This window comes from Heptranchias perlo, chromosome 2 (assembly GCF_035084215.1).
Source record: "Heptranchias perlo isolate sHepPer1 chromosome 2, sHepPer1.hap1, whole genome shotgun sequence".
Classification (NCBI taxonomy): domain Eukaryota; kingdom Metazoa; phylum Chordata; class Chondrichthyes; order Hexanchiformes; family Hexanchidae; genus Heptranchias; species Heptranchias perlo.
This window is the reverse complement of record NC_090326.1, coordinates 118,337,516-118,362,227: the sequence shown is the minus strand read 5'-3', so window position 1 is coordinate 118,362,227 and position 24,712 is coordinate 118,337,516. Positions and strand designations below refer to the sequence as shown.

Here is a 24,712-nt window from a genome sequence, read left to right as displayed (position 1 = left end):
AAGTTGCTGTGCAAATTGTGCGTAAATAACAGTGAGCGTCATTATCCTCACCGCTATATTGAGGGTAAATACTCGGTATTGACCGCCACCTCCGTCCCTGTGACAAGTGCGAGGAGCCCGGAGCCCCGGAGCCCGGCCCTCACTCCGCAGAAAGGAGGAGCATTGTCGCGTCACAGAGGGGGGCGGCCGTTTGCCGCATGCTCAGTGCCGGCTGTCAGTGCCCTTGTACTGACGTTCCAGCGGGCTTCACTACAGCTGCTGCTGCGAGACAAAGTCAACAGCAAATCCTGTGCTGCTGCTGCTGCTTTCAAAAACTGCCTGCTCTCAAATGGCTGCACCCTTGAAAGTGTGCATTATTGGCTCTGGAAATTGGTGAGTCAAGTGAGGGAGTTGTTGTTCGGAGCTGCTGTTTGTCTTAGAATGGGCGCCGAGAACTGTCGGTTACACTGCTAGGAGATTCGAGGACGAAAACATGCATCGTTTAAATTCAGTTTACTTATGAATGTATCGACTTTTTCAAATCTTGAGTGTATATATTTTTTTTACACATTTATGTGAAGTAATCCGTGGTCATAGTGTTGTCACTTAACTGTATTAAATCCTATAGTTACGAGTTTCCCAGTTGCATGCCATATATAGGGATAAGATATTCTAATGTACCGGCCAACTTTGAATTGACATTTTGACATTTCAAGTGCAGTATCAGCCTTTCACTCAGGGTAATATTAGCAGAGGTGATATTTAAATGAAGCTCTAATTCATCACGTCAGGGTTATCTGAGAAGATCTTCAACCAGTAGATAATTAATTTACACAGCCTGAAGGCTGAATTTATTTTATCTCTAAGCCTATTTTCATTTATGCATTCAGTGATTACCACTATATCTTCCTCAAGTTCTTCCAATAGTTACAGTTCTGTTATTTAGAAGGTGGCAATCAATTTGCTGTTAGGTGCACAAGAATGTCTGGATTTAATGCTCTTGCAGTGATTGGGATCGCCACATGAGGAATGATAGGTGTGAACCAGCATTTCATCCTGTTCTTAGATAATCAACACAATTCTACAACTATGGTAGCCACAAATACAATCATCTGGTCTAAGTGAGACTGGTTAACATATAAATGTGTGGGAATTCAAACATTTTTTCTAATTACATAGAAAGTTACGGCACAGAAGAAGGACATTCAGCCCATTGTGTCTGTGCCAGATAAAAAGAGCTATCCACTTAATCCCACTTTCCAGCACTTGGTCATAGCCCTGTAGATTATGGCACTTCAAGTGCACATCCAAGTACTTTTTAAATGAGTTGAGGGTTTCTGCCTCTACCACCCTTTTCAGGCGGTGAGTTCCAGACCCCTACCACCGTCTGGGTGAAAAGATTTCTCCTCAGCTCCCGTCTAATGCTTCTCCCAATTACTTTAAATCTACGCCCCCTGGTCACTGACCTCTCTACTAAAGGAAATAGGTCCTCCCTATCCGCTCTATCTAGTCCCGTCATGATTTTGTATACCTCAATTAAATCTCCCTTCAGCCTCCTTTGTTCCAAAGAAAACAACCCCAGCCACGTTATTATAAATATACTTGATAATGAGTACCTAGTAGTTTTAGTATCTGGTTGATAACAATCATCAAATCCCCATTTTTCCATCAAAAACTGCAGATGCTGGAAATAGAATCATAGAAAGGTTACAGCATGGAAGGAGGCCATTCGGCCAATCAAGTCCGGGCCGACTCTATGCAAGAGTAATCCAGCTCGTCCCACTCCCCCACCCTATTCCCGTAGCCCTGCAATTTTTTCCTTTCAAGTACTTATCCAGTTCCCTTTTGAAGACCATGATTGAATCTGCCTCCATCACCGCCTCGGGCAGCGCATTCCAGATCCCAACTGCTCGCTGTGTTTAAAAAAAAAAAGTTTTTCCTCATATCACCTTTGCTTCTTTTGCCAATCACCTTAAATCTATGCCCTCTGGTCCTTGACCCTTCTGCCACTGGGAACAGTTTTACTCTATCTACTCTGTCTAGAATTGATTCATGATTTTGAATACCTCTATCAAATCTCCTCGCAATCGTCTCTGTTCCAAGGAGAACAACCCCAGCTTCGCCTGTCTATCCACATAACTAAAAGTCCCTCATCTCTGGAATCATTCTAGTAAATCTCTTCTGCACCCTCTCTAAGGCCGTCACATCTTTCCTAAAGTGTGGTGCCCAGAACTGGACACACCAGTGTTTTATAAAGGTTCATCATGACTTCCGTACTTTTGTACTCTATGCCTCTATTTATAAAGCCCAGGATCCCATATGCTTTTTAAACAGCTTTCTCTGCCCTGCCACCTTCAACGATTTGTGCACATATACCCCCAGATCTCTCTGTTCCTGTACCCCTTTTAAAGTTGTGCTCTCTAGTTTATATTGCCTCTCCTCGTTCTTCCTACTGAAATGTATCACCACATCTGCCATGTGTCCGCCCATGCCACTAGCCTGTCTACATCCTTTTGAAGTCTATCACTCTCCTCCTCACTGAGTGGAGGGCAGGAGTGGTTAAATGACAAAAGGGATGATGGTCCAAGGCAAAGGGGGACAAGTAAAGAAACAAAAGATGGGTCCAGAGGAGTTGTAAATGGCAACAGCAGAATTATTACCAGCACTTGTTTGTTATTCCTCATGCTCTTCACACCAACTGTCTCAGTGAATAGGTATTTTACACCTCATCGGAGTTATGCAATACCCAACTAGGCAAGCTACACGGAAAGATATAACACGGTGAGGTGAAATGCAGAGTTATTACAGGCTGAACAGTTTTTAGCAGCTATAGTGGCTTCATTTAATTTGGAAGCTTGGGTGCCTTATCTATCCTAGTATCGTAGTAGTACAGCACAAGAGGAGGCCATATGGCCCATCATGCTTGTGCCGACTCTTTGAAAGAGCTATCCAATTAGTCCCATTTCCATGCTATTTCCCTATAGCCCTGTAAATTTTTTCCCTTTTGAAATTTACTATTGACTCTGCTTCCACTACCCTTTCAAGCAATGCGTTCCAGATCATTACAACTCGCTGCGTTTAAAAAAAAATGTCTCCTCATGTCGCCTCTGGCTCTTTTGCCAATCACTTTAAATATGTGTCCTCTGATTTCTGATCCTTCTGCTACTGGAAACAATTTCTCCTTATTTATTCTATCAAAACCGTTAATGATCTTTAACACTTCTGTCAAATCTCCCCTTAACCTTTTCTGTTCTAAGGTGAACAACTCCAGTTTCTCCACATAACTGAAGTCCCTCATCCCCGGTACCGTTCTAGTAAATCTCTTCTGCACCCTCTCTAAGGCCTTGACATCCTTCCTAAATAACGTGCCCAGAATTGGACGCAATTCTCCAGCTGAGGCCTAACTACTGTTTTATAAAGGTTTAGCATAACTTCCTTGCTTTTGTACTCTATGCCTCTATTAATAAAGCCCAGGATCCGTATGCTTTTTTAACAACCTTCTCAACTTGTCCTGCCACCTTCAAAGATTTGTGTATGTGCACCCCCAGGTCTCTCTGTTCCTGTATCCCCTTTAAAATTGTACCATTTAGTATATATTGCCTCCTCTATTCTTCCTAGGATAAATGGTATGTTGGCCTTTATTGCGAGGGAGTTGGAGTACAAGAGTAAGGAAGTCTTGCTGCAATTGTACAGGGCTTTGATGAGACCTCACCTGGAGAACTGCGTACAGTTTTGGTCTCCTTACCTAAGGAAGGACATACTTGACTTTAGAAGTGGTGCAACGAAGGTTCACTAGTTTGATTTCTGGGATGAGAGGTTGTCCTATGAGGAGAGATTGAGTAGAATGAGCCTATGCTCTCTGGAGTTTAGAAGAATGAGAAGTGATCTCATTGAAACGTATAACATTCTCAGAGGGCTTGACAGGGTAGATGCTGAGAGGCTGTTTCTCCTGGCTGGAGAGTCTAGAATTAGGGGGCATAGTCTCAGGATAAGGGGTCAGACATTTAGGACTGAGATGAGGAGGAATTTCTTCACTCAAAGGGTTGTGAATCTTTGGAATTCTCTATCCTAGAGGGCTGTGGCTGCTGAGTCGTTGAGTATATTCAAGAATGAGATAGATAGATTTTTGGACACTAAGGGAATCAAGGGATATGGGGATCGGGCGGGAAAGTGGAGTTGAGGTTGAAGATCAGCCATGATCTTATTGAATGGCGGAGCAGGCTCGAGGGGCTGTATGGCCTACTCCCGTTCCTATTTCATATGTTCCTACCAAAATGCCTCATTTCACACTTCTTTGCATTAAATTTCATCTGCCATGTGTTTGCCCATTTCACCAATCTGTCTATGTCCTCCTGAAGTCTGTTACTATCCTTCACATTGTTTACTACATTTCAGAGTTTCGTGTCCACTCCAAACTTTGAAATTATGCCCTCTATACCCAAATCCAGGTCATTAATATATATCAAAGAGAGCAGTGGTCCTAATACTGACCTCTGGGGAACACTGCTGTATGCTTCCCTACAGCCAGAAAAACAACTGTACACCACTACTCTCTGCTTTCTGTCCCCCAGCCAATTTTGTATTCACACTGCCACTGTCCCTTTTATCCCATGGGCTTTAATTTTGCTAACAAGTCTATTATATGGTACTTTATCGAACACCTTTTTGAAAGTCCATATCCACAACATCAACCGTACTACCCTCATCAACCCTCTCCATTACTTCATTAAAGAACTCATTGAAGTTAGTCAAACACTATTTTACTTTAACAAATCCTTGCTGACTTTCATTTGTTAGCCCATACTTTTCCAAGTGCAAATTAATTTTGTCCTAGATTGTTGTCTCTCAAAGTTCTCCCCCCTCCCCCCACACGTTAGGCTGATTGGCCTAATTGCCAGGTTTATCCCTCTCACCTTTTTTGAACAGGGGCATATCATTTGCAATCTTCCAGTCCTCCGGCACCATCCCCATACCTAAGGAGGATTGGAAGATTGTGGCCAGAGCCTCCGCAATTTCCACTCTTACTTCCCTCAGAAACCTAGGATACATCCCATCTGGACCGGGTGACTTTTCTTTGAGTACTGCCAATCTTTTAAGTACCTCCTTTATCCAATATCGCTACTACCTCCTCCTTTACTGCTACAATGGCAGCACCCTCTTCTCTCTAGTGAAGACAGATGCAAAGTATTCATTTAGTGCCTCAGCCATGCCCTCTGCCTCCTCAAGAAGATCTCCTTTTTTTGTCCCTAATCGGTCCCACCCTTCATTTGACTACCCGTTTACTATTTATTTGTTTATAAAAGACTTTTGGGTTCTCTTATGTTAGCCATTAATCTTTTATCATACTCTCTCTTTGCCCCTCTTATTCCCTTTTTAGATCTCCTCTGTACTTTCTGTATTCAATCTGGTTCTCTACTGTATTATGAACCTTACATGTGTCATAAGCTTTCTTTTTTTGTTTCATTTTAATCTCTATATCTTTAGTCATCCAGGGAGCTCTAACTTTGGATGCCATTCCTTTCCCCCCCGTAGGGATATATCTACTCTGTACGCGAACCAACTCCGCCTTGGAGGCCTCCCATTGTTCAATTACTGTCCTGTCTACCAATTTTTGATTCCAATCCACCTGGGCAAGATCCCTTTTTAACTCACTGAAATTAGCCCTCCTCCAGTTAAGCATTTTCACATTTGATTGTTCCTTGTCCTTTTTCATAACTATTCTAAACCTAATGATATTATGATCACTGTTCCCTCACTGAAACATGCTCCACCTGCCCCACTTCATTCCCCAGAACTAGATCCAGCACCTTTTCCTGGTTGGGCTGGAAACACACTGTTCCAGAAAGTTCTCTTGAACACATTTCAGGAATTCCTCCCCCTCTTTGCCCTTTGCACTGTTACTGTCCGAGTCTATATTGGGATAATTGTAGTCCCCCATTATTACTACTGTATATAGTTCTTTCATCTATCTGTAACTTGCCTGCAAATTTGCTTCTCTATTTCCTCCTCGTTATTTGGTGGCCTATAGTACACACTCAATAGCGTAATAGCTCCTCTATTGCTCCTTAATTCTAACTGAATAGATTCTCTCTTTGATCCCTCCACTACAACTACTGTTAGTGAGTCAGTTCCTTATGTCTATGTTGCTAAAATCTGTTTCCTTATGCCAGTGGCAGATTCATAGACCCATGATAGGTCTATGAGTCTACCATTGGAGCAAGGACAGATTTAGCAGTACAGTATGAAGATTGGGAGTTGCTCACAGGTGCCCTGTGGGCTCTCAGAATTTGAATTAAATTAAATGGCGATATAAAAGCAGTTTTATTCCTAGCTGTTTCTAATACAGTTTTTCCACCACTTGCAATTTTAATAATTTGTTGACTTTTTTCCCAAATATTGCTTTTGTGTTATTCATTGAGATGGAATAATTATTCATGATCAGTAAATCAATGAAATCACAAGTGTTGGCAACATCGCTAAAGAAGAGGATAAACACCAACACAGCCTGGTTAGGCCGAACCACCTGTTTCATATTGTAATTTCTATGTAATGAATATTCAATTGTGAAAGTAATGGTGCAATGTAATTTACCATGTGAAATATTCATGGAATAAACAAACAGCATAATGTTGTCAAATCATCTACATGATAAACACAGTAACTAGTGTTAAATTGAACAACCTATACTATGTTCACTGGCGCTTTAAACCAGTTCAGTGAATTCTGTTCCAGTGCTCAACACAAAGTCAAAAGAAATCAGGAGACAACCAGATGGGTTATTTACAACATTATGGCCCCGATATTACCAGGGAGGCGGGATGGCAGCGGTGGGTGGGGGTGGCGGGCGCGTGGGTAACCCGCCCAGTGAAATCGATCCGTTCCCTACACGATTGCAGGTAAATTGAAGCCACTTACCGTGGCTTCCGGTTTTACCGCCATCAACCTACTCAGCAGGCGGACTGCGCACCCGCATCGGGCTGTCAGCTGGAGGAGCCCTATTTAAAGGGGCAGTCCTTCAATGATGCTCCTGCAGCAAAGAACCCAAATTTATAGAACGGAGCAGACCAGGGGAAAGGCCGCTCCCAGATTTACCGATGCTTCACTCCAGGTCCTACTGGATAGGGTAAGGAGGAAGGATATTTTCTACCCGGTGGACGGGAGGAAGTGACCTGTCTCTGCTACCAAGAAGGCCTGGCTCGAGGTGGCAGAGGAGGTTACCAGCAGCAGCAACGTCTGCCACACATGGATACAGTGCAGGAAACACTTCAATGACCTAACTAGGTCAGCCAAAGTAAGTACACTTACTCATTCTCCTACACTGCGTCTTCCACATCACCGCCCCCGCCCCCGCCCCCACCCCGCAACTCCTTCTGCACTGCCAACACTACTCTATCGCATCACTCCTCACACCCACTCAAACCTCATCCTCAACTTATTTGCACTTCCTCACATCCCCAGTACTCACCCCACCACTACCACTCAACCCAATCCTCATACAATGTCATGGCTCTGTCTCATATCTCACCCTCTGATGCATCTCTTTCATGGTCAGCCTCACCCAAACCAATGCATTCAGCGGTTGGCCACGTCACCATCCCTCACACACGCCTCTCTACTTTCTCCCCTTATAGGAGAAGAGAGCCCAGAATGCACGGGAGAGGGCGAAGACTGGAGGGGGGCCGCAACATCTGGTCGTCCTCACAGACTCGGAGCAGGAGGCTCTTGAACTAAGCCGCAACCTCGAGTGCCTGTCCATCGGGGACGCCAAGGCTGCCACCCGACAAACGGCTGGTGACAGAACTTTAACATTCAGCACTCACAATAGCAAATGATGTTAACATGCCTTGCCATCCTCAGCGCCTCAACATCTGTCATCATGCTTAATATTGCCTTCTGTCCTCTTACAGGGCCTTCAGCGACCGCCGTGACAGCGGAGGGTGATTCCTCAGAGGACTAGCCGGCCTCTGAGGGGACACCGTCACATCTGAGCGAGCCATCCACCAGTGCAGATACACACACCTCGGTGGGTCCCCATCCTCAGTTAGTTGGGGTGGCACATGGTGAGTCACCACACACGTGAGCACGAGCAGACACTGGTGGCAGGGGCAGTTGTGGAGAGTCTGCGTCGGTGGGAGCACTCCTCTCCAGGCTCTGCTCAGCTGGACACATGCTGAACCCTGGGGGGCCATCCTTTAAAAGGAGAATGATCGAGGGGCAGCAGCGCATTTGCGAGGTGCTGGAATAAGTGCCACGCGCGCTCTCCACAATCGCGCAGAGGATGGAGGAGACCAACTCCTGCATGAGTGGAATGGTGGCACAGGTACAGGAGGGAATCTCAGATACTGTCACAGGGACGTGAGGGCATCTCTGAGATAGTGTCGCGGGTAAGTGCGGGAATGTCTGCGATGGAGGGAAGGCTAGCCTCCATGGAGCTTCAAGCACGACTCACCAATGAGTCCATTGAGGCCCTGACAACAGGACAACGGCCCTACGGACTCAGAGTGAGCAACTTTCTGCCGCCTTAAACAGGCAGGCAGATACTCTGGCACTGGCCTTACGAGGCTTCACACATGTCCTCCAAAGCAGGGTAGGAGTGGTGTGGGCCTGGCCCAGGAGAGGGATGATGGCGAAAGGGGACGTGGAAGTGGTGGCTGAGTCTGCCCCTGCACAGGTGTAGGTGGAGCAGTCTTTGGAGGGGCCCTCACGGGCACCGAAACCCAGAGGGCGTAGGCCCAAAGCATCTAATCAGTCAGGGCACGAATGAGCAATCTGCCATGACCTCTGCTGCAGCCACAGGGGATGCACCACGTAGGAGTAGTCGTAAGCGAAAGGCGAAGGTTTTGTGAGCACAAAGGGGATGCATATGGGTGTTTGACGGTTTGTCATGTTTCTTATTTATATTTGCTTTTTGTTAATCGCACATTAAATATTATTATTGTCACCACTACTGCCATGTCTTGGCCATTCTTGACTGGCTTGTGTAATAAGTCCCTTTCATGAGGTTCACCATAAACACCCACACTTGATGCCACCTATTGGGTCACCCTACAGTGGGTGTATGTGTAGTTGCACGACTATTTTGTGCAGGTGCCTGTGGCGCAGCATTGTGTTGTGGAGCTCCACGTGGCAGAGGTGGACGGCGTGCCTGGCGAGGCTGGTGATGTTGCTCGTCCTCGGATGAAGTGATGAATGCAGCTATAGCGCCCCCACCCCCATCCTGACGGTGTGAGTTTGAGGGGTCCGCAAAGTAGGTAAATGTGTTTGCACAGCAGAGTTTAGGGTATAAATTAAGCATTTTGAGTGGAAAGACAAAGGTGTTGCAGTCAAAACTTTGTCTGAAGTGACAGAGTGCCCTGCTGCAATAAATGACGTTTTCCCCCCCACCTGTCAAATGATCCTTTGCATCTCCCACTGGCTGCTGGCTGAAACATATCTGTTGAAAATTGCACCCCTGCCAAAATCGCCACTCAATGAGGTTTGTCAAGTACCTCAAGTATGTAACTAGCTATGTAAAGCAGCATCCCGCCGGCTTTAATTGCCGGTGGGAGTCCCGCATTCGGGAGCTTCGCACGCACCCGAATGCGTCACTGGGGAACACGAAAGTCAGCGGGTTGGAGCCGGGCTCCGAACCCCGAACCCGCTCTGGGATTCTGCCATTTTTGGAGCTCCAACGCACCCGCTCGGCCATCCGAAAATCGGCCCCTATATCTCCCTGGTGTAGTGAGCAAAGTGCAATTTTTTGAAGGTAACACCAGCTGATTACTGTGACTGTCAACAATACAAGCTTAGTTACCCCTGCTTTAAGCACACTGGGAGACCCAATACTGAAATACTGGTTTTATCGCTTTTAAGTACTTACCCTAAACAAATTGTGATGGATTTGAGAACTGAGAATTTAATAAAGTTTTCACCTATTTCAGTCATGTTGCAATGAATTTTCTCAAAGTGCAAAATATCAATTTGGATAAACCAGGTCTGACAGCTTATAAAACCTTAACTCTCCACCAAATAGGGAAGAACTCTGATAGGGTGGAGGGCAGGAGTGATTAAATGACAGAAGGGATGATGGTGCAAGGCAAAGGGAGTGGTAATGGGACAAGTAAAGAAACAAAAGATGGGTCAAGAGGAGCTGTAAATGGTAACATCAGAACCATTACCAGCACCTGCTGTCTGAAAAAATGGGAGCAGTGGTTATAATCTGAAGTTATTGAAATTAATGTTGAGCCCAGAACATAAGAACATAAGAAATAGGAGTAGGCCATCCAGTCCCTCAAGCCGGCTCTGCCATTCAACAAGATCATGGCTGATCTTCTAATTCAACACCATTTTCCTGCACTATCCCCATATCTCTTGATGCCTTTACTATCTAGAAATCTATCGATCTCTGTTTTGAATGTACTCGATGACTGAGCCTCCACAGCCCTCTGGGTAGAGAATTCCAAAGATTTACCACCCTCCTCATTTCAGTTCTAAATGGCCTACCCCTTATTCTGAGACTGTGACCCCTGGTTCTAGACTCCCCAGCCAGGGGAAACATCCTCCCTGCATCTACCCTGTCGAGCCCTGTAAGAATTTTGTATGTTTCAATGAGATTATCTCTCATTGTTCTAAACTCCAGAAAACACAGGCCTAGTCTACTCAATCTCTCCTTGTACGACAATCCCGCCATCCCAGGAATCAATCTGGTGAACCTTCATTTCACTCTCTGTATGGCAAGTATATCCTTTCTTACGTAAGGAGACCAAAATTGTATGCAATACTCCAGGTGCAGTCTCACCAACGCTCTATATAATTGCAGTAAGACAGCTTTGCTCCTGTACTCAAATCCTCTTGTAATAAAGGCTAACATACCATTTGCCTTCCTAATAGCTTGCCGCTCCTGCATGTTAGCTTTCAGTGACTCATGTACAAGGACACCCAGGTCCATTTGGACATCAACAGAAGGTTGTAAAGTGCCTAATCGAAAGATGAAGTGCTGTTCCTCGAGCTTCATTGGAATAGTGTAAGAGGCCGAGGTCAGAGTGGGAGTGGGACGGGGAATTAAAATAGCAAGCGACCAGCAGGGCAGGGTCACACTTGTGGACTGAGCGGAAGTGTTCAGCAAAGTGATCATCCAATCTGCGTTTCTGTTTCCCCATTGTAGAGGATGATACATTGAATGTGGAGGCTGGTGGGGTGGAAGATGCGGACAAGGAGGACCCTATCATGGTTCTGGGAGGGAGGAAAAAGGGGGAGGGCAGAAGTGCAGGAAATGGGAAAGACGTGGTTGAGGGCCCTGTCAACCACAGTGGAGGGGAATCCTCGGTTCAGGAAAAAGGAAGACATATATCGGAAGCACTGGTGTGGAAGGTGGTATCATCAGAACGGATGCAGCGGAGATAGAGAAACTGGGAGAAAGGAATAGAGTCCTTACAGGAAGTGGGGCGGGAGGAAGTGTAATCGAGGTAGCTGTGGGAGTCGGTGGGCTTATAGTAGATATTGGTTGACAGCCTAACCCCAGAAATGGAGATAGAGAAGTCGAGGAAGGGAAGAGTTGGAGATGGAGCATGTGAAGGCAAGGGAAGGGTGGCAATTGGGAGCAAAGTTGATGAAATTTTCCATTTCAGGGCGAGAGCAGGAAATGGCATTGATACAGTTATCAATGTGAGGGAGGGGAGATGGGAGACCTGAGTAGGACTGGAACAAAGAATGTTCCACGCATCCCACAAAAGGGTAGGCATAGCTAACAAGCAAAGCTAGGACCCCTATAGGTTCCCATAGCCCATTTTATTTGGAGGAAGAGAGTGGAGTTAAAGGAGAAGGTATTCAACGTAAGAACAAGTTCAGCCAGGCGGAGGAGGGGGTGGGGAATGGAGGCTTGGAGGGACTGGATGTCCATGGTGAAAAGGAGATGGTTAGGGCCAAGGAACTGGAAACTGTTAAAGTGGTGGAGGGCGCCGGAAGAGACTGGAAAAGGGGAGAAAAAATAGTCGAGATAGGAAGAAATAAGTTCTGTGGGGCATGAACAGGCTGAAACCAGGGGTCTACCGGGGCAGTGCTGTTTGTGGGTCTTGGGAAAGAGGTAGAAGTGGGCTGTGCAGGGCTGGAGGACAATGAGGTAGGAGGAGGGGGAGGGAGATCTCCAGAGGAGATGAGATCAGTGACGGTCTGGGAAACTATAGTTTGATATTCGGCGGTGAGGTCGTGGTCCAGGGGGAGGTAGGAGGAGGTGTCGGAGAGTTGGCATTCAGCCGCCGCAGGTTCAGAGGTCTGTTTGGTATTTTCTGTTTTAATTTCAGATTTCCAGCATCTGCAGTATTTTGCTTTTGATTGAGTGACAGAAGCAGCTGTGAGCCAAAAGCATATGTTCCAGTGTTCACTTCAGAGAGCGCTGCCTGTGAAAAGGGAGTCACATGGCAAGTGGGTGGAGTTACCCAACTGCAGTTCTGGCATTCTGTTTGCTTTTAATTTTTTATGGGGTGTAAAATATGTAACTTAATGTAGCAAATTGCTAATCGTATAATAACGATTCTACTATCACAACCCCAGCTAAGGAGAAGTGCTCTTTTAAGACATTTAGTTACACTTTCTCCCCCAAATCTGGCTTTTGCTTGTAGCCACTTAGTCCAAGCCACAGATTTTCAAAAGAAAAATGCAATATGTGACCAGTACTGTATTGTGCAAAGGATTGTCATGACTGGTATACGTGACAGAATTTAAAAAAAATATTGGCCTTTATTTCTAGGGGGATGGAGTATAAAAGCAGGGAAGTCATGCTACAACTGTACAGGGTGCTGGTGAGACCATACCTGGAGTACTGCGTACAGTTCCAGTGCCCTTATTTAAGGAAGGACATACTTGCATTGGAGGCAGTTCAGAGAAGGTTCACTAGGTTGATTCCGGGTATGGAAGGGTTGTTTTATGAGGAAAGATTGAACAGGTTGGGTCTCTACTCATTTGGAGTTAAGAAGAATGAGAGGAGATCTTATTGAAACATACAAGATTCTGAGGGGACTCGATAGGGTAGATGCTGAGAGGATGTTACTCCCTCATGGGGGAATCTAAGACTAGGGGACATAGTCTCAGAATAAGAGGTTGCCCGTTTAAGACAAAAATGAGGGGGAATTTCTTCTCCCAGAGGGTCGTGAATCTTTGGAATTCTTTACCCCAAAAAGCTGTGGAGGCTGAGTCATTGAATGCATTCAAGGCTGAGTTAGACAAATTTTTGACCAACAAGGGAGTCAAAGGATATGGGGAAAGGGCGGGAAAGTGGAGTTGAAGTAAAAATCAGATCAGCCATGATCTCATTAAATGGTGGCGCAGGCTCAAGGGACCGAATGGCCTACTCCTGCTCCTATCTCTTAAGGTCTCTATGGTCTTATCCGATACTGGTGAAAGTAAAACCTGTCTTTTCCCTTTGCAGATGCAGATGGACCTGCTGTTTTATTTCCAGCATATTTGGTTTTTATTTCAGATTTCTAACATTTGCAGTTCTTTATTTATCTTTTTTTAATGAGTTTTTAATGGATTTGCAGAATTATTTTTATGGGTTTCATAGTATGATACAGCACAGATGGAGGCCATTTAGCTCATCGTGTCTGTGCCAGCTCTTTGAAAGAGCTATCCAATTAGTCCCGCTCCCCTGCTCTTTCCCCATAGCCCTGCAAATTTTTTTCCTTCAAGTCTTTATCCGATTCCCTTTTGAAAATTATTATTAAATCTGCTTCCACCACGCTTTCAGGCAGTGCATTCCAGATTATTACAACTCTCTGCGTTTTTTAAAAAAGTTTTCTCCTGAAGCCTCTGATTCTTTTGCCAATCAATTTCAATCTGTAGCCTCTGGTTACCGACTCTTCTATCAGTGGAAACAGTTTCTCCTTATTTACTCTATCAAAACCATTCATGATTTTGAACACTTCTATCAAATCTCCTCCTAACCTTCTCTGCTCTAAGGAGAACGACCCAGCTTCTCCAGTCTCTCCACATAACTGAAGTTCGTCATCCTTGCTACCATTCTAGTAAATCTCTTCTGCACCCTCTCTAAGGCCTTGAGATCCTTTCTAAAGTGTGGTGCCCAGAATTGAACACAATACTCCAGCTGAGGCCTAACCAGTGTTTTATAAAGCTTTAGCATAACTTCCTTGCATTTGTACTCTTTGCATCTATTAATGAAGCCCAGGATCCCATATGCTTTATTAACAGCCTTCTCAACTTGTCCTGCCACCTTCAAAGATTTATGTACGTACACCTCTAGGACTCTCTGTTCCTGCACCCCCTTTAAAATTGTACCATTTAGTTTATATTGCCTCTCCTCATTCTTTCTACCAAAATGTATCACTTCACACATCTGCCATGTGTCTGCCCATTTCACCAGTCTATGTCCTCCTGAAGTCTGTTATTATCCTCCACATTATTTACTACATTTCTGAGTTTTGTGCAATCTGCAAACTTTGAAATTATACCCTCTATACCCAAGTCTGAGTCATTAATATATATCAAAAAGATCACTGGTCCTAATTCCGACCCCTGGGGATCATCACTGTATACTTCCCTCCAGTCTGAAAAACAATTGTTCACCACTACTCTTTGCTTTCTGTCCCTTAGCCAATTTTGTATCCACGCTGCCACTGTCCCTTTAATCCCATGGGCTTTAATAACCAGTCTATTATGTGGTACTTTATCAAATGCCTTTTGAAAGTCCATGTACACAACATCAACCGCATTACCCTCATCAACCATCTCCGTTACTTCATCAATGAACTCAATCAAGTTAGTTAAACACGATTTTCCTTTAACAAAACCATACTGATAGTCATTTCTCAGTCCATACATTTCTAAATGTCAGTTAATTTTTGTCCCAGATTATTGTGTCTCAGTTTCCCCACCACTGGCGTTAGGCTGTCTGGCCTGTAATTGCCGGGTTTATCCCCCTCCCTTTTTTTGAACAGGGTTGTAACATTTGCAATCCTCCAGTCCTCTGGCACCACCCCCATATCTAAGGAGCATTGGAAGATTGTGGGGAGAGCCTCTGCAATTTCTACCCTTACTTCCCTCAGTAACCGAGGCTGCATCACATCTGGACTGGATGACTTTTCTACTTTGAGTACTGCTAACCTTTTCAGCACCTCCTCTTTATCTATTTTTATCCCATCCAATATTGTTTCTACCTCCTCCTTTACTGCTACATTGGCAGCATCCTCTTCTCTAGTGAAGACCTATGTGAAGTATTCATTTAGTACCTCAGCCATGCCCTCTGCCTCCACAAAAAGATCTTTTTTGTCCCTAATTGGCCTCACTCTTCCTTTGACAACCCTTTTACTATTTATATGCTTCTTTGACAGCACTTCCCAAACCCACGACCTCTACCACCTAGAAGGACAAGGGCAGCAGGCACATGGGAACAACACCACCTGCACGCTCCCCTCCAAGTCACACACCATCCCGGTTTGGAAATATATCGTCGTTCTTTCATCGTCGCTGGGTCAAAATCCTGGAACTCCCTTCCTAACAGCACTGTGGGAGAACCTTCACCATACGGACTGCAGCGGTTCAAGAAGGCGGCTCATCACCACCTTCTCAAGGGCAATTAGGGATGGGCAATAAATGCCGGCCTCGCCAGCGACGCCCACATCCCATGAATGAATTGAAAAGAAAGACTCTTGGGTTCCCTTTTATGTTAGTCGCAAATCTATTTTCTTACTCTCTCTTTGCCCCTCTTATTCCCTTTTTAGATCTCCTTTGTACTTTCTGTATTCAGCCTGGTTCTCTAATGTATTATGAATTTTACATTTGTCATAAGCCCCCTTTTTTCTGTTTCATTTTAATCTCTATATCTTTAGTCATCCAAGTGAGCTTTAGCTTTGGATGCCCTTCCTTTCCCCCACATGGGAATGTGCCTACTCTGTACCAGAACCATCTCCCCTTGAAGACCTCCCATTGTTCAATTATCCTAGCTATTACATTGATTATTCTAAGCTGGGAGTTCTGTGATAAGAGGATTAGTGCTAAAGAGATGTGGTTTGATGAGCTTAAATAGCTTTTATTTGTTTGGCTTTTCTCCTGTTTCGCTACATGTTTGCAGTCAACGGATACAAAAATAAGTGTCGACCGGCCCTTATTCTCACACCTGATTTCTTATTGTTGGTCAGACTTTAGTATCTGAGTGCCACAGTGTAACTAGTGTGAATATTCCCTATTTACATATTTTTCACTTTTTATATTTATAATTCAGTATTTTAATTTTTCTACTAAATCATCCCACAACCTCCCAATTCTTTTAAACATTTCTGACTTCTTGGACACAGCATACAATACCCTAATTTAAGCCATGTACTTGTAGGAAAATAGAAACAAAGGCCAGGTTTTTAAAATTAGTTCATGGGATGTGGGCGTCGTGGCAAGGCCAGCATTTATTGCACATCGCTAATTGCCCTTGAGAAGGTGGTGGTGAGCCGCCTTCTTGAACCGCCGCAGTCCGTGTGGTGAAGGTTCTCCCACTGTGCTGTTAGGGAGTTCCAGGATTTTGACCCAGCGACGATGAAGGAACGGCGATATATTTCCAAGTCGAGATGGTGTGTGACTTGGAGGGGAATGTGCAGGTGGTGGTGTTCCCATGTGCCTGCTGCCCTTTTCTTTCTAGGTGGTAGAGGTCACGGGTTTGGGAGGTGCTGTCGAAGAAGCCTTGGCGAGTTGCTGCAGTGCATCCTGTGGATGGTGCACACTGCAGCCGCGGTGCACCGGTGGTGAAGGGAGTGAATGTTTATGGTGGTGGATGGAGTGCCAATCAAGCGGGCTGCTTTGTCCTGGATGGTGTCGAGCTTCTTGAGTGTTGTTGGAGCTGCACTCATCCAGGCAAGTGGAGAGTATTCCATCACACTCCTGACTTGTGTCTTGTAGATGATGGAAAGGCTTTCGGGAGTCAGGAGGTGAGCCACTTGCCGCAGAATACCCAGCCTCTGACCTGCTCTTGCAGCCACAGTATTTATGTGGCTGGTCCAGTTAAGTTTCTGGTCAATGGTGACCCCCAGGATGTTGATGGTGGGGGATTCGGCGATGGTAATGCCATTGAATGTCAAGGGGAGGTGGTTAGACGCTCTCTTGTTGGAGATGGTCATTGCCTGGCACGAATGTTACTTGCCACTTATCAGCCCAAGCCTGGATGTTGTCCAGGTCTTGCTGCATGTGGGCACGGACTGCTTCGTTATCTGAGAGGTTGCGAATGGAACTGCACACTGTGCAATCATCAGCAAACATCCCCATTTCTGACTTTATGATGGAGGGAAGGTCATTGATGAAGCAGCTGAAGATGGTTCGGCCCAGGACACTGCCCTGAGGAACTTCTGCAGCAATGTCCTGGGGCTGAGATGATTGGCCTCCAACAACCACTACCATCTTCCTTTGTACTAGGTATGACTCCAGCCACTGGAGAGTTTTCCCCCTGATTCCAATTGACATCAATTTTACTAGGGCTCCTTGTGCCACACTCAGTCAAATGCTGCCTTGATGTCAAGGGCAGTCACTCTCACCTCACCTCTGGAATTCAGCTCTTTTTGTCCATGTTTGGATCAAGGCTGTAATGAGGTCTGGAGCTGAGTGGTCCTGACAGAACCCAAACTGAGCATCGGTGAGCAGGTTATTGGTGAGTAAGTGCTGCTTGATAGCACTGTCGACGACACCTTCCATCGCTTTGCTGATGATTGAGAGTAGACTGATGGGGCGGTAATTGGCCGGGTTGTATTTGTCCTGCTTTTTTTGGACAGGACATACCTGGGCAATTTTCCACATTGTTGGGTAGGTGCCAGTGTTGTAGCTGTACTGGAACAGTTTGGCTAGAGGTGCGGATAGTTCTGGAGCACAAGCCTTCGGCACTACAACCGGGTTGTTGTTGGGGCCCATAGCCTTTGTTGTATCCAGTGCACTCAGCCATTCCTTGATATCGTGGAGTGAATCGACTTGGCTTAAGACTGCCTTTTGGGATGGTGGGGATATCAGGTGAAGGCCGAGATGGATCATCCACTTGGCACTCTGGTCGAAGATGGTTGCAAACGCTTCAGCCTAATGGGGAAGGAGGCAGGCAAAATCACTGAGGGCCGACTGAGTTACTTTTGTGAGATCCCAGAATGCTCTTAGCAAGGGATTAAGAACATGTCTTATATAAATTAATGTGTTAAGTGTTTCTATGTTATCGCCAACAATAATTTCTAGCACATGTTTCTGTGAAAAGGGTTTTTTTGTATCACAAATAGAAATGCTGCATGCAGAATCAGTAATTACTGTAATTTTTTTCATATAAAAGTAAATTACATAAGTAAACATAGAAAATAGGAGCAAGAGGAGGCCATTGGGCCATTTGAGCCTACTGCACCATTCAAAATGGTCATGGCTGATCATCTAACCCTGTTCCTGCTTTTTCCCCATATCCCTTGATCCCTTTAGCATTAAGAAATATATCTATCTCCTTCTTGAATACATCTAATGACTTGGCCTCCACTGCCTTCTGTGGTAGAGAGAATTCCACAGGTTCATCACCCTCTGAGTGAAGAAATTTCTCCTCATCTCAGTTCTAAATGGCATACCCCGTATCCTGAGACTGTGACCCCTGGTTCTGGACTCCCCAACCATCGGGAACCTCCTCCCTGCATCTAGTCTGTCTATTCCTGTTAGAATTTTATGTTTCAATGAGATCACCTCTCATTCTTCTAAACTCAAGTGAATATAGACCTAGTCGACCCAATCTCTCCTCAAAAGTCAGTCCTGCCATCCCAGGAATCGGTCTGGTAAACCTTCGTTGCACTCCCTCCATGGCAAGGACATCCTTCCTCAGATAAGGGGACCAAAACTGCACACAATACTCCAGATGTGGTCTCACCAAGGCCCTGTATAACTGCAGTAAGACATCCCTGCTCCTGCACTCAAATCCTCTTGCAATGAAGGCCAACGTACCATTTGCCTTCCTAACTGCTTACTGCACCTAAATGCTCGCTTTCAGTGACTGGTGTACAAGGACACCTAGGTCTCATTGCACCTCCCCTTTTCCCAATCTATCACCATTCAGATAATAATCTGCCTTTCTTTTTTTACAACCAAAGTGGATAACCTCACATTTATCCACGTTATACTGCATCTGCCATGTTCTTGCCCACTCACCCAACTTGTCTAAATCACATTGGAGCCTCTTTGCATCCTCCTCACAGCTTACATTCCACCCCAGCTTTTGTTGTCTGCAAACTTGGAAATGTTACATTCAGTTCCCTCATCCAAATCATTGATATATATTGTGAATAGCTGGGGCCCAAGCACTGATCCCTGCGGTACCCCACTAGTCACTGCCTGCCACCCGGAAAAAGGCCCATTTATTCATACTCTCTGTTTCCTGTCTGTCAACCAATTCTCAATTCATGCCAGTATATTCCAATTCCATGTGCTTTAATTTTGCACACTAACCTCTTGTGTGGGACCTTATCAAAAGCCTTCTGAAAATCCAAATACACCACATCCACTGGTTCTCCCCTATCTATTCTACTAGTTACATCCTCAAAAAACTTCAGTAGATTTGTTAAGCATAATTTCCCTTTCATAAACCCATGCTGACTTTGTCCAATCCCATTAATGCCCTCCAAGTGTTCTGTTATCACATCCTTTATAATAGACTCCAGCATTTTCCCCACTACTGATGTTAGGCTAACTGTTCTGTAATTCCCTGTTTTTTCTCTCCCTCCTTTTTTAAATAGTGGGGTTACATTTGCCACCCTCCAATCTGTAGGAACTGTTCCAGAATCTATAGAATTTTGAAAGATGATCACCAATGCATCCACTATTTCCGGTAGTTTGTAGGAGCTGGTTAGGGGAGCTGAAGTTTATGCTCTCAGCTTGACCTGACCTGACCCTAGTCTGGCATTTACGACCTATTTTAATCTTATTGGTGTTACTGCTCAAGTTTCCTAATGGCTGTTGACTGCTCCATAATGAGCAGTGTGGGCCCAGTCCACAGTTATTGCACAGTAACAAAAGGTTACTTGTGCATAAATAACTGAAAACTGCTAAGTTACAGAACATATAACCGGGCCCTGTGACTCTGTCCTTGCAACTACCGTCCCATCTCTAACCTCCCTTTCCTCTCAAACGTGTTGTCGCCGCCCAAATCCAGGCCCATCTTTCCCGCAACTCCATGTTTGAATCCGTCCAATCAGGTTTCCACCCCTGCCACAGTACTGAAATGGCCCTAATCAAAGTCACAAATGACATCCTATGTGTCTGTGACGATGGTAAACTATCCCTCCTCATCCTTCTCAATCTGTCTGCAACCTTTGACATGGTTGACCACACCATCCTCCTCCAACATCTCTCCTCCGTCGTCCAGCTGGGTGGGACTGTGCTCGCCTGGTTCCATTCTTATCTATCCAGTTGTAGCCAGAGAATCACCTGCAACAACTTCTCTTCCCACTCCCACACTGTTACCTTTGGAGTCCCAAAGGTAACATTCCACCTATTTCTCTTCTACATGCTGTCCCTCGGCGACATCATCCGAAAACACAACGTCAGATTCCACATGTATGCAGATGATACCCAGCTCCCTCGACCCCTCCATTGTTTCCCTTTTGTCACACTGCTTGTCCGACATCCAGTACTGGATGAGCAAAAATTTCCTCCAACTAAATATTGGAAAGACCGAAGCCATTGTCTTCACAAACTCCGGTCCCTAACCACAGACTCCATCCCTCTCCCTGGCCACTGTCTGAGACTAAACCAGACTGTTCGCAACCTCAGCGTCTTATTTGACCCTGAGATGAGCTTCCGACCACATATCCGCCCCATCACCAAGACTGCCTACTCCCACCTCCATAATGTTGCCCGTCTCCTCATCTGCTGCTGAAACCTTCCTCATGTCATAGTTACCTCGAGACTTGACTATTCCAGTGCTCTCCTGGCTGGCCTCCCATCCTCCATAAACTTGAGCTCATCCAAAACTCTGCTGCCCATATCCTAACTCGCACCAAGTCCCATTCACCCATCACCCCTGTACTCGCTGACCTACATTGGCTCCCGGTCTGGGAACGCCTCGATTTTTAAAATTCTCATCCTTGTGTTCAAATCCCTCCATGGCCTCGCCCCACCCTATCTCTGTTACCTCCTCCAGCCCTACAACCCTCTGAGATCTCTGCGCTCCTCCGATTCTTGCCTCATGTGCATCTCTGATTTTAATCGCTCCACCATTGGCGGCCATGCCTTCAGCTGCCTGGACCCTAAGCTGTGGAATTCCCTTCCTAAATCTCTCTGCCTCTCTACCTGTAAGATGCTCCTTAAAACCTACCTCTTTGACCAAGCTTTTGGTCACCTGTCCTAATTTCTCCTTATGTGGTTCGTTGTCAAATTTTGTTTGATAATTGCTGCTGTGAAGTGCCTTGGGACGATTTACTACGTTAAAGGCGCTATATAAATGCAAGTTGTTGTTGTTGCTCACAAATGAGCCACCATTTCTGTTGCACTCTTAATTTTCAATTCCACTAATGCTGTGACAAAATTGCTTAATAAAGCAGTTAATGATTTTATGCTAGGGAACATCCGCCTTATCTCAAAAGGGGCTGCAACTAATGCTTGCAGAAAATGAATCTTCACAGTTGGGATAGCTCCAGAAAGTTCCTTTTTGAGTACAGTAAAAAGTTTATAAATCTACATTTAAGCAGCCTATTTGTTATGTAGGATTGCATAGAATTTTGCAGCACAGAAATGGGCTTTTCGGCCCAACAAGTCTATGCTGATGGTTATGTTCCACACAATATACAACTTCTTTGGGGAACAACATTAAATAAAACCTCTTGTAACTGCAACTCCTTGAAACCATCTTCAACCTTTTTATGCTCAAAGTTTATGCACACTGAATTGTGGGAGAAAATAATTGGTTCTAATAGTCTTTAGTTCTTCCCTCTGATCCTTTTGGCCTCTGGTTGTGCCTTCCAACTGATCTGATTGGTTCATTAGGACAACCTTCAGTCCCAGTGTATATAAAAAAAAAGCAGATTTTTATTTTCTTTTTGTGAAAAGCTGGCATGCATGTTATTGATACCTTCCAAGAAGGAAAGATCCTCGTCTCAAAGCAGCACAGTTAAGATAAGGATTCAGGTTTGTTGTGAAGGGGACAGGTAAGCTGCAGTGCACTTTAGTCTGTTTGAGAAATGTGTCTGAGGCAACTTCTGATTTTGGATGCTGAGAGTTTTACAGTTGACATTAAATATAGTGACATATGAGCAGCCAGCACATGGTAAAAAATAGCATGCACATAGTTAGGGGAGTTGGCCTTTATAAGAAGTATTCCATTCTATAACTGTTGCAAGACGCCATGTTTAATATCCTCTCTTTTATACACATATCTTCCATCCCTCAGCCTCAAAAGTGCATTTACAAGTGAAGATGATTGATAATGAAAAGAGAGGGCTATTTGCTGTGTGTGTACTATGGAAATATAGGGAATAAACATTGGTTACTATGTTCCTACTAGATTTAATTTAAAAGTTCTGTGAGCTTAACTGTTCCATGACTTTCTTTCTCCCCCCTCCTCCACTTTTCCTTTTGGTTTTCTCCCCTTACCCCATTTCTCTTGAAGGCAATGAATCATTCTGCAGTACAGTTCTACATGTGGCAGCAGCTCTTCAGTACCTTGCCCAAGTGGCCATTCGTCGTGCGAGACTGGACAGTGAGTATCGCCAGACCATTTGACTGTGAGGATCCACGCAGTCAAGCTCCTTCTCGTCCAGTGTCCACACGCTTAATAGCGGTCAGGCGTGAGAACCTGAGCCAGTTCTCTCTTTTTCTCTTTTCTTCCCCCCCCCTGCTACCCCCGCGCCCCCAGCAGTTTCACGCACTGAAGCCAATTGTAGCTCCTCACTGCCAGCTTAGCCTATCAGTATCACAGTAAACTGGAACCTTTCTGGTCTTATTGGCTGAGGGGGTGGGGGGAGGAGAACTTTTGGGAATCACAAAGAAAAAGGATTAATTAAAATCTAGAGTATAGATCACTCAATTTATATACATTACTGTGCTCACATAACCTCTCATTGCAACTTTGTTTTTGGATTAATTTTTCAGTTACTTTTGCATAATCTGTGCATTGTTCAAATATCTCTAATGAATTGCACTGAAGGGATAAATAAACTTGTGTACTGCCCCATTAAGCTGAAAAATGGGTTATGCATGTTTCCCTTCACACACTTTAAATGTTTCCTCAGGGGCTCTGCAATTGCGAAAATCATTGGAAAGAATGTACAGAAGAATCAGAAATTCGCTACAACAGTCAATATGTGGGTCTTTGAAGAGCTGGTTAATGGCAGGAAGCTAACTGAAATTCTGAACCAAGAACATGAGAATGTTAAATATCTGCCTGGATACAAACTGCCTGAAAATGTGGTAAGGTAATAGTCAGAAAATGTGGTGTTGATGCATTAAGGAGCAATTGTCTTTCATTTGAGCCTTTAAGCTTTTGAAGTTGAGCTAACTCTTTTTCTTTATGTGGAGATGCCGGTGATGGACTGGGGTTGACAATTGTAAACAATTTTACAACACCAAGTTATAGTCCAGCAATTTTATTTTAAATTCACAAGCTTTCGGAGGCTTCCTCCTTCCTCAGGTAAATGTTCTTTACCCATTAAACTTACAATATTTTTGATAGATTTTTAAAATTAAAAGATCAGGTCCCCTGTTTCCCTTTCATTACATCTAGGCAGAATTTTTTGCCATTCCTTCTATGTGAGCTATTGGATGTATATTTTCTTTTTATTTCTGGTGCTCAAAATGCAGAGTGTGTCAAGTTGTCATTTTTTTAATAAAACAGGGATGAGGGACTTCAGTTATGTGGATAGACTGGAGAAGCTGGGGTTGTTCTCCTTAGAGCAGAGAAGATTGAGAGGAGATTTGATGGAAGTGTTCAAAATCATTGAAGGGTTTAGATAAAGTAAATAAAGAGAAACTGTTCCCATTGGCGGAAGGATCGAGAACCAGAGGACACAGATTTAAGGTGATTGGCAAAAGAACCAAAGGCGACATGAGGGAAAACTTTTTTACGCAGCGAGTGGTTATGATCTGGAATGCGCTGCCTGAAAGGGTGGTGGAAGCAGATTCAATCATGGCTTTCAAAAAGGAATTGGATAAATACTTGAAGGGGAAAACATTTTCAGGGCTATGGGGAAAGAGCGGGGGAATGGGACTAATTGGATTGCTCTTTGTAAGAGCAGGCACGGGCTCAATGGGCTGAATGGCCTCCTGTGCTGTAACCATTCTATGATTTATTTAACATAGTTTATGGCAGAGGTGTAAATGTCCATTTGTACTATCCTTATTTATATGGAGGAACCTCTAGTAAGCTGTTCAAAGCAGAATTTATCTGACATTGAGGGGGGCAACATACTTCACAGGCTACTTATTTAATGACTTGCATCACTTAACTCTTTCATAGCACAAGTATTTAAATGTGGAGGATTGCTTTAATATCTGCCATATCTTTTAGTTCACTGGCTTTCACCTCTCTAGGAAATTTTGTTTTTCATCTTGTTTTTAATTTTTTTTTCCCCCTCTTCTTAGCTTCCCCAAAATCAAATAACAGGTTGGGTAGGTGACCTGCTCCTAGGTCTTTAATGTAACAAAAACAGGCTAGGTGATTGCTCCACTGACTATTTTTTAAATCTTTTTTATCTTTGGGGAATCTCTGCTTCCATTCAATTCCTCTTCATGGTGGGGCAGCTGAGATTAAAGTGTGGTCAGTGTA

At 44.6% G+C, this 24,712-nt stretch overlaps 1 protein-coding gene across 1 annotated transcript in view; it reads left to right on the top strand.

Moving 5' to 3' along the window:
• Nucleotides 1–218: 218 nt before the first annotated feature.
• Nucleotides 219–24,712, top strand: part of LOC137342476 (glycerol-3-phosphate dehydrogenase 1-like protein) — a 67,577-nt gene continuing 43,083 nt past the window's right edge. Inside the window, exons 1-2 of the mRNA XM_068006369.1 lie at nt 219–372; nt 23,181–23,358. Coding sequence (XP_067862470.1) covers nt 329–372; nt 23,181–23,358 — 222 coding nt within the window. The 5' untranslated portion in view covers nt 219–328. The remainder of the gene's footprint in view (nt 373–23,180; nt 23,359–24,712) is intronic.